Raw genomic sequence first — 16,053 nt, 5'->3', positions numbered from 1 at the left:
TCTAAACTGTTGTGCAGTGCTCAGCATGACTGATGGATGTGCCTGAGCTGAGGGGAGTGTGTGAGTGAGGAAGTTTCTCATGGGGATGGGTTGGAGGGAAGGCTGATGCACTTTGAACTCAAGAATAAAAGACCTATAGAACAAGCGTGTGGGAGATCGCCCAAGAAAACTATCAAATAAGTTCTCTGAAAGAACCTCAGGGTAAAAGGTCTAGCCATTTACATTTCAATGCAGAATAGAAACAATTACCAAAATAACGGTTTTGTGCCCTCTTTTAAGCCTTTGCAACGTGTGGCTTTTGTGAACTCCCAGATATTTATTTCGTGGTAGTGACCAGCATTAGAGTACTTCTAATGGGACATGTGTGTTTGTGTCAGGGAAGGGTGGAGATTGGGGAAGACTAGGTCTGACTGTGGATTTAATCTTTGGGCTGGGAGGTAGGAAGGAACTTTGGGAAACAGTAGGGTGGGCAGTTGGATAAAAATGTGCGGGTCAAATCCTTGCTGCCTTTGGGAAGAAAGAAAAGAACACAGAGCAGGAAAAGGACGTGGTGACCTAACAGGGAAGCCTGTGTTCCCTAGGACTTGGGTCTTGGAGGACTTATGCTGAGAGTCGGTCTTAAACATCAGAAACTGCTCCCCGCCCCCGCAAAAATTGCCTGTTTTTTTTTTGAGGGGGGTGGTGGAGAGATTTATACAAGCAGGTTGCCAAGATTACCCTAATGGTATTTTTAGGGAGGATAGATTTTTCCACAGATAAAAAGGCTTTTGATCAAACCCACTAACCCAAACCAAAGAGCAAAGGCCGAATAAAGATGTGGAATCTTCCACCAACCAACCAGCCAGCCAGTCCACCAACCAACCAAAAGTGCGTATCAAGATAAGCCCGGTTGTTTTCAACTAAGGGTTAATAAACGAGTGAAATAGTCAGTGAATTTTCAAGGAAAACTGCATACCAGGGCTTTCAAGTACCTTCCAAGCAATTTGAGATGTTTTATTCACATCACGAAGACAGTTTTACCCTGGAGTAACTCCTGTTCAGAAAACACTCAAGGAACCTGCTCTTTTGGGCTGCTTCTTGACATGGAAAAATTTTAATGTCACTGCTCTACCTTTCGTTTGGGATTTTGCCTCTTCAGCCAAATTTCTGCTCTACTACCTGTGCCTGGCTGTTTTATTTTGCCCACCACAACTGTCCATACTGCACCCTAGTTCCCTCACTTCAATCTACATTTTCTGTACAAAATGTGTTTGCCATAGTACATTTTCTAATGTTTGTCATTCTTCTGATTTTTCATTTTACTAAGTCAATCAGCAAATGTTGTGTGTAAAGCATTGCGCCTGTTACAGCAGGAGAAACAAAGCAACATGAAAACTTTCCTCAAGGAGCTTGCTGTCTAATTAAGTTTTTCAAGCAAGGGAGTGCTTCTCATATTTGACCTTTCCTTTCGATTCCTGTTACCCTCTTTGGCTAGGCCCTGTTCACATCAAAATCATTTCCTAAATCGCCTCCCCCCGGTTTACCATTACCCCCAATCAAATCAATCCCAGTTCATCTTTTCTTAGGAAAAAGTTAACTTGATGGTTGCCAGAGGAGGGGATGGAGGTATAGGCAAAATGGGTGAAGGGGAGTGGGGGGTACAGGCTTCCAGTTATGGAATGGATAAGTCACAGGGGATGAGAGGTACAGCATAGGGAATATAGTCAATGGTATTGTAATAGTGTTGAATGGTGACAGACGGTAGCGACACTTATGGAGAGCACAGCATAACATATAGAGTTCTTGAATCACTATGCTGTACACCTGAAACTAATGTAACATTGCATGCCAACTATACTTCAATTAAAAAATATGTATTTTTTAAAATTTCTTTAAAGTTTATTTACTTTGAGAGAGAGAGAGAGTGAGTGTGTGTGTGTGTGTGTGTGTGTGTGTGTGTGTGTGTACGCAGGAGAGGGGCAGAGAGAGGAGAGAGAATCCCAAGCAGGCTCTGAACTGTCAGTAAAGAGCCTGATGAGGGGCTCAATCCCACAAATCAGGAGATCATGACCTGAGCTGAAATCAAGAGTCAGACACTTAACTGACTGAGCCACCCAGGTGCCCTCTGCCCCCCAAAATATATGTATTTTTAAAATTCATTATTTCATCCTACCCTCCTACCCAAAAAAATATTTTTTCAAGGATACCGTATTGCCTAATGAATAAAGTTCAATTTTGTTAGTTTGGCTCAAAATTTCTCTCCTTTTTACCTTTAAAATCTAAGTCCTATCCATCTTTAAGGCTCAAGTCCCACTGCATTCAGGCATCTCTTCTATACTTCCCCCACTGAGAGTGATCTTTCCCTTCAACTTCTAGAGATTATATTCTACATCACTCATTGGTATTCTACCTTGACATGTTTGTTTTATATGCATGTGGCTTTTCCCCATTCAGATTGCAAATTTATTGGGCTGCCTGGGTGGCTCAGTCAGTTGAGTGTCCAACTTTGGCTCATGGCCTCAATCTCACAGTTTGTGCATTCAAGCCCCTTCAGTGCACAGCCCACTTCAGATCCTCTGACCGCCTCCCGCTCTCTACCCCTTCCCCAACTTGGAAGAAAAAACCTTAAATATTGTATGTTTATTGAGAGAAGGGCCTGAACATAATGTTCATAATGCACATAAAAGATGCTTCATATATGTTTGATGATGAAGATGGTGATGATTTTTCCTGATTTCAGGGTATGTATAGGATGGGTCACAAGGGTGGTTGGCAAAGGAAAGATCCTGAAGGTGGGGAAAGAATTAATAAATCTTTTATAGTAACAGTCCAAAAGGGTGATAAGGACTTTAACTTATAGATTCCTTGGCTCAGAGCCTCATTGTGTTGCCAGAAAAATTTCAGTGAGCTTGAAAAGAAAAGGAAGGGCAAGACTTTGGGACTGCTGTGAATTTATGTGGGGGCTGAGGGAGAATTAGAAGTCAGAAGTAAGCAAACCTGAGTAGCTTCAGTAAAGATAATAGTATTAGCAGGAAGGAAGGAAGGAAGGAAGGAAGGAAGGAAGGAAGGAAGGAAGGAAGGAAGGAAGGAAGACAAAGGAAGGAAGGAAGGAAGGAAGGAGGGAGGGAGGAAGGAAAGAAATCAGGGGTGGAAGCCAGATGTAGAGGGGAGAGGATGAGTTTGCTTTTAGACGTACTGAATTCAGGGTAACTTGAGTAACCAAGCGGACATGTCTAGCAAGCAGTGAGCTATTCCCTATCCCCATTCGATTCAATACAACAGATATTTACTGGACACCTACCGTATGCCAGTCACTATGTTAGAGATGAAGTCAAATAAGACACCATCCCTGGTCTCCAGAACTCATGTTTGAGTGGGGAAGACAGACTAACAAATTCCTACTGTATAAGGTAGTAAATGGTATAATTGAACTATATATGTAGTGCTATGGTAGTATAAATAGGGGACGCATTTTGTCCAAGCAGGTGAGAAAAAGTTACAGAAGTGATGATTTTGGAGCAAGATCTGGAAACATCAGTAGATGTTTGTTCAGTAAACTAATAGGGAAATGACTTTCCAAGTGAACAAAATCTTGAGGAAAGGCATAGGACATAGAGGTGCATGGGACCCTAGGGGAACAAGTGATCTGGAATGACTAAAGAGAATGGGATGAGAGAATAAAGATGGGGGCACCTGGGTGGCTCAGTTGGTTAAGCATCCAACTCCTGATCAGGTCATGATCTCAAAGCTCGTGGGTTCGAGCCCCGCATCAGGCTCTATGTTGACAGCTTCGCCTGGAGCCTGCTTCAAATTCTGTGTCTCCCTCTCTCTCTCTACCCCTTCCCTGCTCACTTTCTCTCTCTTCCTCTATCTCTCAAAAATAAATAAACATTAATTTTTTTTTTAAAAGATGGATGGAGCAAAAGGTGATGGTTGTCAGAAACTGGACAGGAATTTTGTTATATTAGCCTGGGGAGGCAGTCTAGTGTGATGGCTTTAAAGGTATGGACTATAGTGTCAGTATGCCTGGGTCCAAATCCCATCTCTGCCACTTACTAGGTGTGTGGTCTTGAGCAAGTCACTGAGTCTCTCTGTTCTCAGTTTTCCCATCTGTAAAATGGGGCTGCTGGTACCTGCCTCAGAGGATTGTTTTGATGACTGAGAGATCAAGTTAAAGTAAACTGATAGAGGTAGTGCTTAGCACATAGTGAGTGTTACGTAACGGTTGGCCCAAGGGCTAAACTATAAGGAAAAAGGCACCATACAATTGTGTCCTACACCATCAGCGGCTTCAAAATGAAATTATAAATGAGAACTAAAGTCTCCAGATACCCTAAACACAGATCCAGGGCGCACTAGATGAATCTCCAATTTTCACATGAGTGGGAGTTTCTTGCGAGGGTGACGTTATCTGCCTTGGAAACGCAGATCCAATTTAGGGAAAGGGCGAGGAGTCTGAGAAAAAAACAATTACAATGGCCGGAGTGGGACTGTTTATTCCCAATACATGGAAGCTCTCATTATGGCATTCCCTCTGCAAAGTGGAAATAAAACAAAATAAGGTTGAAATACCGCCAGCGTATTTTATTTCAGTTAAGTAAGCAACTGAAAACTGGTCAGTGGGGACCTTAGAGGATGAGAGAGACGGCAGCGGGGTCCAGCGACAGGCATTTTGCCGGGTTTGGAGTAGGTAAAGGAATCCCGTGAAGAGGACTAGCGATTGGAAATGCAATCCTACCTTGCTAATGAAGCATACCCAGCCCCTGGTGTTTTGATACTCTCAAGTAACCCGTTGTCTGTTCCTCGGCTTTCTAGAGCTCCGCTGGAGTGATCCTTGAGTAGGCTCTTGGAATGATTGTGCTTCCCTGTGTGACTGCTCTGTGTGCCTCTCAAATGGAACTGAGCCTCGTCCGCCCACCCAGCCAGCCCAGGGGTTTCTCTTGGCAGAACTCGATCTGAATTCTGGTTTTACCACCTACTTGGAAGCCGCTCACGTTGTCCGAGCTTCAGTTTCTCTATCTGTGGCATGGGAATAGAAATGACTCCTAATTATAAAGTGCTTATAAGCATTACACGAAATAATGTATCTCTAAAGCATTGGAACATTAAGTGCTTAAATGACATGCCTTTCCACTTAGACAACCCAGAGATGCCCTCTCTCAGCTCAGCCCTGCTGGGGACTTCCTATCATCTAATGTCAATAGTAGTAGAGATGGGAGGAAGGAGAAATCAGGATATGGAAAGACAATGAAAAACGGTGGCTTTTTTTTTTTTTTTCCGACCCCACTCTGACTTTGCAGTGGAGATATTCTGATGTGGCCAGTATTCTAAAATAGGAGAGGTGGGGCACCTGGGTGGCTCAGTCAGTTAAGCATCCGACTTCAGCTCAGGTCATGACCTCACGGTTCATGGGTTCGAGCCCCGCGTCGGGCTCTGTGCTGATAGCTAGCTCAGAGCCTGGAGCCTATCTTCAGATTCTGTGTGTCTCCCTCTCTCTCTCTGACCCTCCCCTGCTCATGGTGTCTCTATCTCTCTCTCAAAAAAAAAAAAAAAAAATTAAAAAAATAAAATAGGAGAGGTATTTTTTCTTTTTAATGTTTATTTATTTTTGAAGGAGAGAGAGACAGAGCGTGACCAGGGGAAAGGTAGAGAGAGAGGGAGACACAGAATCCGAAGCAGGCTCCTGGCTCTGAGCTGTCAGCACAGAGCCCGACGTGGGGCTCGAACCCACCAACCGTGAGATCACATCCTGAGCTGAAGTCAGATGTTTAACTGACTGAGCCACCCCGGCACCCTTCATTCATATATTTAAGAATTAGAAGGAAACAAGGAAAATTGAAGCCATTGTTTTAGGATGGTGGAAAGTCGATTCTTGGGATGTTATCTTAATATTACTGTGCCTGTGGAGAGGGATCCTCTTTTCCTGACATACTTAAAATCTCCTTACCCTCTTTTCAAAAGAGCAGCAGGAGAACAGGATGCTGGGGTAAAGGGAGTTGCACAGTGGGAATAACATGCCCCCATCTCATCTGTCCTTCTGCCCAGCCTTCCATTAACCATCATGATCTACCAGAGGTCGGAGAGCTTCCTATCTGTGGTGCTTCAATGCCCTTGCATCATTAATATCATCATCTCTACCCTTCTTCTAGGACTGGATCTTATGAGGGAGGTATGGAAGAAGTTGTGCATGCTTAGCTGTCAATCCGAACCTTTGAGAGGCAGCAGGGGACAAAGGCGGCAATCACTGTGTAATATTCTGGACTTTCTTGGCAGGTGAATACAGCTATGCATGAGGCAAAACTTATGGAAGAATGTGACGAGTTGGTAGAGATCATCCAGCAGAGGAAGCAAATGATTGCTGTCAAAATCAAAGAAACAAAGGTAAAGCACAGCCACTTCGGTGAGGCCAAGGCAGAGTTGACTTTACATATGTCAGATTCCTCTTGATGATTCCAGGGTGAATGTGGATCACAAAAGTAAGAAGAAATGAGGTTGTAGGGAGGGAGGCAGAGAAGAAGCAATGTTTAACCTAGTGCAATGAATCCAGTAAAAATAATGGCAGTTATGGGGTGTTGGAAATGTTCTATATCTTGGCCAGGTTGGTGGTCACATAGTGTTTGTAATATACAAAAAAAAAATCATTGAGTTGTACATTTCAGAGGTGGGTGCTTTACTGAATGAATGTTATAAGTCAACCCAAAAAGAAAAAAGAAAAAATGTAATGGTGGAAATGAGGGCCAGAATTATGGCAGGACCATGCATGTTATTATAAGATCTTTGGGTTTAATCTAAAAGGCATTGGGAAACCATTTCAATTTCTTAGGAAGGGAGAAGGCTGATCAGTATGGCAGAGGTTTGCAGGATAGATCAGAACAGGATGATACTGAAGTCAGAGAAGCAAATTAAGAGGCTTCTGGAATTTTTTTTTTGAAATTTTTTAATGTTTCTTTTTGAGAGAGAGAGTGAGAGTGGCGGCCAGGTAGAGAGAGGGGAACAGGGGATCCAGAGAAGGCTCCGCACTGACAACACAGAGCCTGATGCAGGGCTCAACCCCACGAACCATGAGATTATGATCTGAAGCAAAATCAAGAGTCAGAATGAGCCACTGAGGCGCCCCTAAGTTTGTATTTTTAGTAACCATGTTTCTTGGCTCTGAAGATTTACAAAACTACAAAAAAATTGAAATTCTATTCCCTTCATCTAAATTGAGCAGTAATATTAGCTTTCTAATATTAGCTTTAGGAAGTATGTATGTAATATTAGCTTTAGGAAATATGTATGTACCAAAAAAATTTTTTTGTCATTAGGCCAAGCCATTTTATAGTAAGTTGTGGACATCAAGAACCACCCATATTATTATCTAATATGTAGTCCATATTCACATTTTATCCTTTTGTCCTCTTTTCATCCAGGATCCAGTCCAGGATCCCACACTTGGTTGTTGCGACTTTTACTTCCTCCAATGTGTTTGAGTTTCCCTGCCATTATCTTTTGTATTTTATGACATTGACTTTTTAAAGTTTATTTATTTATTTATTTATTTATAATAGTTTATTGTCAATTTGGTTTCCATATAACACCCATAACACCCAGTGCTCATCCCCACAAGTGCCCTCCTCCATGCCCATCACCGCCCTTCCCCTCCCTCCCACCCCCAACAGCCCTCAGTTTGTTCTTGGCATTCAAGAGTCTCTCATGATTTGCCTCCCTCCCTCTCCCCCACTATTTTCCACCTTCTTCTCCCCCATGGTCCTCCATTAAGTTCCTCCTAATCCTCCTATACGTACAAACATATGGTATTTGTCCTTCTCTGCCTGACTTATTTCGCTCAGCATAACACCCTCAAGGTTCATCCATGTTGCTACACATGGCCAGATTTCATTCTTTCTCATTGCCATGTAGTATTCCATTGTATAGATAAACCCCATCTTCTTGATCCATTTGTCCGTTGATGGACACTTAGGCTCTTTCCATGTTTTGGCTATTGTTGAGAGTGCTGCTATGAATATTGGGGTCCATGTGCCCCTATGCATCAGCACTCCTGTATCCCTTGGGTAAATTCCTAGGAATACTATTGCTGGGTCATAGGGGAATTCTAGTGTTAAGTTTTTGAGGAACCTCCACACTGTTTTCCAGAGGGGCTGGAATTGAGATCATACCATGTACACTTTCAGATCACAATGCTATGAAACTTGAAATCAATCACAGGAAGAAGTCTGGAAAACTTCCGAAAACATGGAGGTTAAAGAACACCCTACTAAAGAACGAATGGGCCAATCAGGCAGTTAGAGAAGAAATTTAAAAATACATGGAAACAAATGAAAATGAAAATACAACAATCCAAACTCTATGGGATGCGGCAAAGGCAGTCCTAAGAGGAAAGTACATTGCACTCCAGGCCTATTTCAAGAAATTAGAAAAAGGGCAAGTGCAAAATCTAACAGCACACCTAATGGAATTTTTAAAATATTTTTTTAGATGTTTATTTATTTTTGAGATGGAGAGCATGTGTGGGGGAGGGGCAGAGAGGGAGAGAGACACAGAATCTGAAGCAGGCTCCAGGCTCTGAGCTGTCAGCACAGAGCCCGATGCGGGGATGGAACCCATGAACCGAGAGATCATGACAAGCGGAAGTCAGATGCTTGACCAACTGAGTGCCCAATGGAATGGTTTTTGATAGGAGTTGATGAAGACCTAAACCAGGGAAAGGCCAGCACAAATGGAAGGGAAGAACATAGCAGGCACTACTAGAAAGGAAATGATGAGAATCATCAACTGATTAGCTATGAAAGATGAAGGGGAAAGAGAAGATTTCCAGGTTTTTAGCTTAGGAATTGAAGAAGTGCAGTCAAGGTCAGGTGTGAGCCCCCTTGCATCTCTATGGTTTTGGGCTTATTGGTCTGCCAGTCAGTGTAGTGATTATAAGAAGCTCATACTGTGTATACAATGTGAGGAGTTCTGAGAGTTTGGAGTGATAGTCAGTACTTTGTGCCATGCTGGGTGGTTCCAGTTAACACAGGAATTGAAATTTCTGCGACCCCAGGTCTGTGAACACACAAGTATGTGTACAGATACATAGAGAAATATATACACAGAAATGTAGATACTCATAAAGAACAAGGAGGTACTTTTTATGAAACATGTATATAAAAAGCTATTGACCATAAAATGTAAACAGTGGTGATCTCTGGGTGTTAGGGTTTCTTTTTACACTTTCTTATTTTCGAAATATTCTCTGGTGAGCATGCATTGCTTTTGTAATCAGAAAAATTAATGTTACCAATAAAAAAGAGGAGGCCGATGAACTAGAGTATATAACTGGCTGTATATGCAGTGTGGGTAAGTGGGCTGGAGATGAGAAGAGGGGCTGGCAAGACAGATGGAGAGGGTAAGGTGAGGAGATGAGTGGTTAGTATGGGGACATTAATAGGCCTTATTTTTAGAATTACCGCAGCAAATCGCCTTGTGTTGTTTTATCGTTTTTAATTAAGCCCCGGATGTTTCATCTCATTTTTCTTTGGCTCATTCCTTGAAGGTAATGAAGCTGAGAAAGTTGGCACAGCAGGTTGCTAATTGCCGCCAGTGTCTTGAACGGTCAACAGTCCTCATCAACCAAGCCGAACATATCCTGAAAGAAAATGACCAGGCACGGTTTCTCCAGTCTGCAAAAAATATCGCTGAGAGGTGAGTGCCTTCTCCATCTACGTGCCTGCTCTTTTGAAAAGGGGGCAGCTTGAAGTCTCTTAATTCGGTTCAGGCATGGATGTATGTAGCAGCCGCCACCTGACAATCTCACCAGAGAGTTATGGAACCTCAGTGGTTCATTGCCCTGTGGATTTCTGCCTCTCTCTCTCTGTCTGAGTAGCTCACCTGTTCTAGCGCCCAGCCAGTCATGACCCCTCCGTACTGGAGCTTTCTATGTTGATGTTAGGCATAGAGCCAGAGAAACTTTTGGCCATACAGATATGTGCTCTTCCTAAATCTTTGTGCAGTTCTCATTGTTTTCGTTTAGTTATCCATCACACAGATCTTTAGAGCAATAATCCTTAGGCTTTTATTTTAAGCAGTCGCCCCTTTGACCGAGTGATGACTGTCAGGAGCGCTCTTCCTGAGGAAAAAATGCATATTACATATATACACATAGGATTTTGTATAAGATTTCAGAGGACTCATGAATCCTCAGAGGGCCGTCTATACAACATTTGCAAAGAATCTGAAGGCGAAAGTGAAACATTGCTCAGAGTCACCGAGGCTTCAAGGGGCTACGGGGGCTCATTAGGCAAGTCTGACCTCCTTCTATCTCTCATTTACTGAAGACTTTGGCTCCGGATTCACAGTATTCCTTTCTGTTGCTTCTGCAATCGTTCTGGGTGACATTGGCGACATGCACATGGCTGACCACATCTAATACTCTAGCAATCTAATCTCCTGGCTCCTTGCTATCCCCTCCTCCAGTGACCCTCACCTCTGCTCCCCTTCATCCACCCACTTCCATGGCTCACATACTGAACCTCATCATCACTCAGAATAAACTAAAACATCCCACCTTCTAACTACAACCTCTGTACTTACCGTTGTTTGTTTTTCTTCCAGTACATCCATTCTTCAACTTCATCGGGGCTTCTAAGGCCCGACTGCTACCTACCAGCTACCTATTGTCTTCACTTCTTTCTTCGGCCTATTTAGGGTCTGTGATTTCTCATTTCAGCTATTCACTCTCTTTTTTTGTGTGCCCAGTTCCCTTATGCCACTGTCTGTTTATCCCACCAAACTGATCAGACCCCCAACGTGAAGCAGCCCAGCTCTTCCCACCTTTGCCATGCCTATGTTAGAGTTGCAGAACCCTGCTGGAGGAAACTCACATAACCAAAGAGGTTGGTACTAGTGCATCGCATATTTATGGCTTCTAATCTCCCCTGGGCCCTCGGTACCGACCTAAAAATCCTTCTGTGTTGCTTTGCTCAGCTTTCTTTCTGCCTTCTCTCCATAATGGCCATTTCACATTTTCTGTGTTCAACTCAAAGTTCCAACCCCACCACCTTCCTGCTCGTGCTCAGGAGATGACTTTACATCCTATTTTATAGGGAGAGTGGTAGGTAGGAAATGACAAATTCCTCAGCTTCTCAAACCAAGCTGCTGGGCATACCTACATCCACACCCATGAGTCCCCACTCCCTTTTGATTATAATAGAAGAGATGTGCTTTGTGTCACATGATTCCTTTTTACCATAGGTTCAGTTTCTCCCTTTCTCTAGTTGACTTCACATGCACTTTTAAAAACCCACTCATGTCTCTCCTTTTAAAAAATAAAATACCCACAACTTTCCTCTGCCTCCTACCTACTCTAGCTGTTGCCCTATCCCTCTCTTTCCCTCATGGAAAATTCTTTTTTTAATGTTACTTTTGAGAGATGGGGGGAGAGAAAGAGAAAGAGAAAGACAGCAGGTTCACAAGCCGGGGGGGGGTGCAGAGAGAGAGAAGGACAGAAGATATGAAGTGGGCCCTGCATTGATAACAATGAGCCTGATGTGGGGCTCAAACTCACAAACTGTGCATCATGACCTGAGCCGAGGTTGGACACTCAACCGACTGAGCCACCCAGGCGCCCCCTTTATGGAAAACTTCTTGAAGATCTTTCCATTTCCTCACCTCTGATTTACTCTTCTTAAACATTTATTTATGTATTCAGTTTGTATTCATTTATTTTTTTAACGTTTATTTATTTTTAAGAGAGAGAGACAGAGTGCAAGCAGGGAAGGGGCAGAGAGGGAGACACAGTCCAAAGTAGGCTCCTGGCTCTGAGCTGTCAGCACAGAGCCTGACACAGAGCTCAAACTCCCAAACCACAACATCATGACCTGAGCCTAAGTCGGACGCTTAACCAACTGAGCCACTCAGGCGTCCCTCTTCTTAAACATTTAAAAGTTACTTATATTTAAAAAAAAAAAAAGTTACTTATATTGAAGTAATACTTGCACGTAGTTAAAAAGTCAAATGTTACTAATATTCATATCGCAAAAAATAACAATCTTCTTCCCACTCCCGATTTCTGCTCTCCAATAATAACAATATCGAGCATTTACTTTGTGTTGGGCATTATTCTAAGGCCTTGTAAGTATTCATTCATCTAATCCTTATAAAACCTTCATTAGATAAACACTATTATTATGCCCATTTTAGAAGTGAGAGAATGAGGGGCGCCTGGGTGGCTTAGTCGCTTAAGTGTCCGACTTCATCTCAGGTCATGATCTCGCGGTTTGTGGGTTCAAGCCCCGCGTCAGGCTCTGTGCTGACTGCCAGCTCAGAGCCTGAAGCCTGTTTCAGTCTGTGACTCCCTCTCTCTCTGACCCTCCCCTGCTCACGCTGTCTCTCTCTCTCTCTCCTAGAAATAAATAAAAAAACATTAAAAAAAAAAGTGAGAGAATGAGGCTCAGAGAGGTTATGTGACTTGCCTAAAACCACCCAACTAGGAAGGGATAGAGTCCAGTGCCATAGTCTACACTTTTCTAACAAAGCCGGCAATTTCAACTCTATTAGGTTTTTTTTTTTTTTTAAGTTTATTTATTTTGAGAGAGAGAGAGCAAGCAGGGGAGAAGCAGAGAGTGAGGGAGAGAGAGAATCCCAAGCAGCCTCGGGGCTGTTAGCTCAGAGCTCCATGTGGGGCTTGATCTCATGTACCATGAGATCATGACCTGAGCCAAAACCAAGAGTCAGACGCTTAATCAACTGAGCCACCTAAGCGCCCCTCCATTGGGTATTTCTATTGGCATTACCTTTACGTTTCTAAATAACATTGTTATATTGCTATTTTTTTTTCAGTTTTAGATATTAACAATTGACTTCTGCAAATCTGGAAATTTTTCAGCTGTCATTTCTTCAAGTATTTTTTTATGCTGCCTTCTTTTCTTATGCATATTCCAATTACATATATATTAGGCTGCTTGAAGTTGTTATCAGCTCACTGATGTGCTGTTCATGTTTTCGCCATTTTTACCCTCTGTGTTTCACTTATTTCTAATGATATGTCTTGGAGTTCACTAACCATTTCTTCTATAATGTCTAATCTTCCATTAATCTCTCTAGTGTATTTTACATCACAGATATTATTGTTTTCATCTCTAGTAGTTCAGTTTGGGTCATTGTTTATCATCCATATCTCTACCTAACATATTTAGCCTTTTCTCTAGCTTTTGAACATATGGAATATAACACTAATTCAAAAATTCATATATATCAATATTTTTATTGTATTATTTGCAATAACCAAGCTATAGAAGCAACCTAAGTGTCCATTGATAGATGAATGGATGAAGATGTGGTATACACACACACACACACACACACACACACACACACACGATGGAATATTACACAGTCATAAAAAGGTTGAGATCTTGCCATTTGTGACAACGTGGATGGACCTCAAGGGTTCAATGCTAAGTGAAGTAAGTTGGACTGAGAAAGACAAATACCATATGATTTCACTCATATATGGAATAGAAAAACAAAACAAATGAATAAACAAACAAAAAGCAGAATGAGACCTATAAGTATGGATAACAAACTGATGGTTGCCAAGGTAAAGGGCGTGGGAGATATGCAAAATGAGTGAAGGAGAGTGGGAGATACAGGCTTCAGGTTATGGAATGAATGAGTCATGAAAATAAAAGGCACATTATAGGGAATATATTCAAAGACCTTGTAATAGGGTTGAATGGTGACAGATGGTAGTGACACTTGTGGTGAGCACAGCATAATGTATAGACTTGTCGAATCACTATGTTGTATACCTGAAACTAATGTAATGTTTTGGGTAAACTATACTCAGATAAAATCATTAAAATCAAAACATAGACAAAACATGGAATACAGTTATCATAACTATTACAGTGTCTAGTTCTAACATCTGTTTCAATTGATGGCTTTGTCTTCTCATCATGGGTTGTATTTTCTTCCTTCCTTGCCTATCTGATAATTTTTTCCTGGATGTCAGACATTGTGACTTTTATTGGGTGCCGTGTATTTTATTTCTATAAATATTTTTTTAATTAAAAAATTTTTTAAATGTTTAGTTATTTTTGAGAGAGACAGAAACAGAGCGTGAGCAGCGGTGGGGCAGAGAGAGGGAGGCACAAAATCTAAAGTAGGCTCTAGGCTCTGAACTCTCAGCACAGAGCCTGATGCTGGGCTGGAACCTACGAGCTATGAGATCGCGACCTGAGCTGAAGTCGGACGCTCAAATGACCGAGCCACCCAGGCGCCCCTCTATAAATCTTTTTTTTTTAAAATTTTATTTAAAAACTTTTTTTTTAATTTTTTTTAATGTTTTTTATTTATTTCTAGGAGAGAGAGAGAGACACACACACAGCGTGAGCAGGGGAGGGTCAGAGAGAGGGAGTCACAGACTGAAACAGGCTCCAGGCTCCGAGCTGGCAGTCAGCGCAGAGCCCGACGCGGGGCTCGAACCCACGAACCGCGAGATCATGACCTGAGCGAAAGTCGGACGCTTAACCAAGCCACCCGGGCGCCCCTTAAACACTTTTTTAAACATTTATATTTGAGAGACAGAAAGAGACAGAGCGTGAGCGGGGGAGGGGCAGAGAGAGAGAGGGAGACACAGAATCCGGAGCAGACTCCAGGCTTTGAGCTGTCAGCACAGAGCCCGATGCGGAGCTCAAACTCATGGACCACAAGATCATGACCTTAGTGGAAATTGGACGCTTAACCGACTGAGCCACCCAGGCGCCCTTTATTCTTAAGCTTTGTTATAGGACACAGTTAAGTCACTTGCAAATGGCTTGATCCTTTGGGTCTTGCTTTTAAGATTTGTTTGGTGGAATCAGAGCAGTGTTTAGTCTATGGGGAATTTTCCCACACTAGTGAGGCAAGATGTTTCTGAGTACTCTGCCAAGTGCCCCATGCATCGTGAGACTTTCCAGCCTGGCTGTTGGGAACAGACACTATTCCTGGTCCTTTGTGAGCACCAGAGATTTTTCCCTCTCATCTTTTTAGGTGGCTCTTTCCTTGTCCTTGGGCAGTTTACTCACATGCATGTGTCTATCAGTATTTTGTTGAATACTTAAAGGGGAACCTTCAGAAGGTCTCCAGAATTCTGTCTGTGCAGCATTCTCCTCTATGGTACTCTTCCCTGTGAACTCTAGCCAACTTAGTCTCCCGGACTCTCAGTGTTCTTTTTTTTTTTTTTTAATTTTTAAAAATGTTTGTTTATTTTTGAGGAGAGGGGCAGAGAGAGGGAGACACAGAATCTGAAGCAGGCTCCAGGCTCTGAACTGTCAGCACGGAGCCCAACACGCAGCTTGAACCCGTGAACCATGAGAACATGACCTGAGCTGAAGTTGGACGCTTAACTGACTGAGCCACCCAGGCGCTCCTCAGTGTTCTTAACTAGGGGCTCCATTAAGCTTTGCCTGATTTCCCCTTCATGTACCGTTTTACTCTCAATATTGTTAGAACAATTTTTTCCCATAGTTTTCTAAGAAAGAGTACATGGGATGTAAATTTTTGAGAACTTTTGTTTCAAAAATATTTAAAATTTACTTTCACATTTGATAGGCTGGAAATAAATTTCCTTTATAATTTTGAAGGCATGGCTCTGTTGTCTCTAGTTTCCAGTGTTGGGTTGAGAAATCCTCTGCTATTCTGATTCCAAATCTTTTAAATATGATTTATATTTTAAAATCTGAAGCTTTTAAGGTTTTATCTTTAATCCAGCTTTTCTGAAATTTCTCCAGAATATGCCTTAGTTTTGGTCTTCTTTCATTCATTTTTGTTGGTCATAAAGTAGTCTTTCCAATCTGAGGACTAGTGACTTTTCATTCTGGGAAATGTGCTTACATTATTCACTAATAACTTCCACTTATTATCTCTCTTTCTGGGACTCTAATTAGTCAGGTGTTGGACACTCTAGATTTTCTGATTTTTAAAATCTTTTTTTTTTCTCCTTAAAGAGCTCAGTTTTTATTTATTTATTTATTTATTTTTACAAATAGTTTGCTGTCAAGTTGGTTTCCATATAACACCCAGTGCTCATCCCCACAAGTGCCCTCCTCCATG

The 16,053-nt window shown here is 42.1% G+C and overlaps 1 protein-coding gene across 1 annotated transcript in view; it reads left to right on the top strand.

Moving 5' to 3' along the window:
* MID2 (midline 2) overlaps positions 1–16,053 on the top strand; it is a 96,954-nt gene that overhangs the window by 59,482 nt on the left and 21,419 nt on the right. The window contains exons 3-4 of the mRNA XM_039233498.1: positions 6,253–6,360; positions 9,515–9,663. Of these exons, the coding sequence (XP_039089429.1) occupies positions 6,253–6,360; positions 9,515–9,663 (257 nt within the window). The remainder of the gene's footprint in view (positions 1–6,252; positions 6,361–9,514; positions 9,664–16,053) is intronic.

Source organism: Hyaena hyaena, unplaced genomic scaffold (assembly GCF_003009895.1).
Source record: "Hyaena hyaena isolate Hyena2069 unplaced genomic scaffold, ASM300989v1 scaffold_77, whole genome shotgun sequence".
Classification (NCBI taxonomy): domain Eukaryota; kingdom Metazoa; phylum Chordata; class Mammalia; order Carnivora; family Hyaenidae; genus Hyaena; species Hyaena hyaena.
Note: the sequence above shows the minus strand (reverse complement) of the source record. Positions and strands in the feature narration are given on the sequence as shown.